Consider the following 3,780-nt stretch of genomic DNA (forward strand, 5'->3'; position numbering starts at 1 on the left):
TTGCGCTTTTCTGCCAGTGAGCTCCAATTAAAAGCACAAACCAGAAGGTTTTTTTTTGTTCCTGCCAGCACCATGCACACTAGGCTTAATAAAACATCTATTCTCTAGGGAGTACTTTTTTTGGGTACAAAGTTTAGACGAGTTTTAAATTTTTTCTGCCTCCAAACTCCTATCAGAAACACAAATCAGAAGGGTTTTTTTCTGCCTCAAACGTTAAACTCAGAATATGCCTCTTAGGCTTCCATGCACACTAGGAGCAGAAAAAAAGTCAACGTTTTTAGGTTAAAAAAAACGTGGCATAAAAGACACCATTTAAAAGCATATTGTACAACGTTTAGGCGAGTCTATGAAACTTTAACAGCATTTAGTTTATAGGCGTTTTTTGCACTACATGCCCCTCTGCAAAAGCCGAGAAATGATGTTCAGTGACAACACACCTTTTTTTTTTACTAAAAAAAACGTTAAAATGTGCTAATGTGCACAGACACATAGGATAACATTGAGCTGTTTTTACAGGCAGAACACATAATTCCCGTAGAAGCATCGTTTTCTTTAAGCCAGTGTGCACTAATGAGCGTTTTTCTGCCAATGGAACGGACGTTTTTTAAGCCTAGCGTGCATGGAGCTGTTTCTACAGGTAAAAAAAAAAACAAAATTCATGTAGAAGCAGTGATTTTTACATTTTGCATGACACCAAAATGAGTTATTGTATATAGATTATATTTTGACTGAGAGTGCATCAAATGCTTTGAGGTTTCTACGTATGCAGACAACTGGAATAATATGTTCAAACCGCATTTAGATAAATATAATTAATGTTCACAATGTCAGTTCATTTAAACTAATGACATTCATTTCACACTTGCAGCACTAATGAAACGATTGTGATAAGAAAAAATGGTTGATGTGTGGTGTAGTGATGTCTCCTGGTACTCGGATGTGTGTAATCCCTCGTCATCGTGCATGTCTGGCGTGTCATCAGAATGGGTTGGCTCTTCTGTACCCATCATGTGAGAAGGAAGGCCTGGGCTATACACTTCTACACACCAGGAAAGCTCACCCCAACCTACACATCACCTGTATCCATTGTAGATGCTGTGCTATTTATAACATGTCATCATTTATTAATTACACTTGAGCTTGTGTTTTTTTTTTTGTGTTTTTTTTTCAGCCTAACCATGTAAAAATGTAATAATTTATTAAATATAGAAATATAAAAAATTAATTATTATTTGCCCCCTATAGCATAATTAATATACTACGAATTTTGCTTTTTAAAGTGCAACATGTCATCTATATAGGAGGGTTATGTGTAATTTAATAACACTCATCTGAAAGTTTACGCTGAGCTTTTGGAAAGTTACAGCAATCTGTTGAATCATGTCATCCTTTGGTTAATGGTTACTTTATATTATGTCTACTCGGGTCTGATGTAATATTAGAAGGTGCTATTGAGAAAACAGTTTGTAGGCTCATTTCACAAAACTAAAACACAAGGATAGCGGGTCTTTAGTTCAGCCATGTGACTGGAGCTTTCAAATCTTATTGGACTAAAAAAACAAAACAAAAAAACGCATTTTAATTTCTTTTTTTTTTGTCTTAGTTTGTTAACTTTGTGAACTGAGCCTTTGTGTATGGCTAGCCATGCACCACTATACAATCGGGTTGTACAATATCTGTACAATCTCACGTAGATGTAATAGGAGGTTCAACCGAAACTATTCCTTAAATTTGCATAAAATCAGGCAGGTCCTTGCACTAAAAAGTTGAGGGTAGATCTAAAGGAGTTTATTGTCAAAAGTTGAGGGTAGATCTAAAGGAGTGTATGGTCAAAAGTTGAGGGTAGATCTAAAGGAGTGTATGGTCAAAAGTTGAGGGTAGATCTAAAGGAGTGTATGGTCAAAAGTTGAGGGTAGATCTAAAGGAGTGTATGGTCATCTTTAACTGGGAAGCCCTAAGGATATTTACAGATTGCTAAAACAACCCCCTGTGCCCCCAAGGCATATTAAACCTCGGTCAAATCGAACTAATTAGAGGTGGCAGAAAAGTGGGGACCCTCTAGAACCCTATATGAGAAGTCTAAACTGGCTGATTCTTTTGTTTCCCTCCCTCCTGACCATCCACACGAGGTCTCTTCCATTCATAGAGAAAACTTGGCATCGGTCCTGGATGTTGGGAAAGCAGAAGAAGACAAATATAACGGTGTAAATGCAGTGGTGGGGAGACATGGATCAGGTTGTCTAGTCCTCGGAAGTTTCCTGCCAATGTGTGCAGCTAAATGACTTATTCATGAGCAGTCACATGGCTGAGGAGGTGTGCAGAAAAGACAGAAAATACCTACCTGTGTGAGTCCTTTTGTGGATTTTAAGGTTTTCTGATCGGGCAAAGACCTTGCCACATCCAGGGAAGGGGCATGGGAAAGGCTTCTCCCCAGTGTGAACTCTGATGTGGTTGACCAGTTTGTATTTGGCTTTGAATGGTTTTCCCTCTCTGGGACATTCCTCCCAGAAGCAGATGTGGCTGCTCTGCTCGGGGCCCCCGACATGCTCCACCGTGACATGGTTGACCAGCTCGTGCATGGTGCTGAAAGTTTTGGAGCAGCAGGTCTTTTTGGAGCCTTGCTCCTGATCGATCCACTTGCAGATGAGCTCTTGTTTGATGGGCTGCCTCATGTACCTCAAGAACGCCCCTGCAGCGGCTGGGTGGGCGGCAGCAGCAGCAGCAGCGAGGTTGACATTTAAGTTCATAGAGTTGTAGCTGTGGATGGAGGAGGCTGCATAGTGTTCGGTTCTGAAGGGCTCCGCTCTCCCGTATAGTTCTCCGGCCAAGCCAAGGCGCATCTGCCCGTTGAGGGGGTGGTGGACTCCTGGGGCTGCCTGCTCGTGGATGCCAGTGAAGAGAGGGTGGCTTGCTCCATCAGAGTGTCCATAGGTGCCAGTGGAGGAGATGAACATGCTATGGGGGTGGTGGTGGTGGTGGTGATGGTGGTGATGGGGGGAGCCGGTGGCCGGATGCTGTTCTCCTAACATGGCCGAGGTGGATAGCTCCCTCCTAAGGAGAAAGTCCCTGGGGCTGCTGCTGTAGCCAGTGTGGGTATGAGCCACGGCGGGATAGCTGACCGTGGCTGGCGAGGCGAAGGCGGCAGCGGTCTGAGCCTCGGGATGAGCTGGCATGTGCTGCGAGGGACTAAGTTTCAGAGCACTGGCTTGAGCCATGTGCTCAGGTCCGAATGGAGTCAGGGCAACTCCAGGGTCACTCCCCAACTCCCCAGGGTGGATGTGGGCAGGGTGGGAGTGAGCTTGATGACTCCCCAACCCCGGGAAGCCTGTCATAGTCTGATGAGGATGGGCTTGAGCCGCTGCCAAATCCGCTAACCTCAGAGTCTGACTCCTCTTGCTCAAAGGGGGCTCCATCACTACACAATCAAGTCCATCCACACTTACTGTTGTTATTTTTCCCCCTCTACCATCCTCCTTCAAAAACATGGGTAGATTAAGCGTTCTTTAACTTCTTTTGTCTGCCTCCCAACTCTGCCTATTCCTTTTCCCACTCTGTCCTCCAGCGATTGGCAGAAAGCGCAGCTTTGGAGGCGCACAGTGGGGGCATCGAGTTTAGCGATGGCACAGCCGGGATTGGACGGGTTGCCAGGATTGGCAGGAGGCCCGCGCAGCCCATTGGCTGGCTGTCAGGCCGCCGCACAGCGGGGATCCGCCCCCATGCTCTCAGCCTGCATTCCACTTCTCCAAAGTTGGACTTGGAGAAAGTTTTTCTAGTGAGCCC

At 44.9% G+C, this 3,780-nt stretch overlaps 1 protein-coding gene across 1 annotated transcript in view; it reads right to left on the bottom strand.

Moving 5' to 3' along the window:
• ZIC5 (Zic family zinc finger 5) overlaps positions 1 to 3,551 on the bottom strand; it is a 9,412-nt gene extending 5,861 nt beyond the window's left edge. Inside the window, exon 1 of the mRNA XM_077482941.1 lies at positions 2,342 to 3,551. Within this exon, the coding sequence (XP_077339067.1) occupies positions 2,342 to 3,485 (1,144 nt within the window). The 5' untranslated portion in view covers positions 3,486 to 3,551. The remainder of the gene's footprint in view (positions 1 to 2,341) is intronic.
• Between the last annotated feature and the right edge of the window lie 229 nt (positions 3,552 to 3,780).

This window comes from Lithobates pipiens, unplaced genomic scaffold, assembly GCF_037356315.1.
Source record: "Lithobates pipiens isolate NorthernLeopardFrog02 unplaced genomic scaffold, aLitPip1_a1.2 Scaffold_16, whole genome shotgun sequence".
In the NCBI taxonomy this organism is placed as follows: domain Eukaryota; kingdom Metazoa; phylum Chordata; class Amphibia; order Anura; family Ranidae; genus Lithobates; species Lithobates pipiens.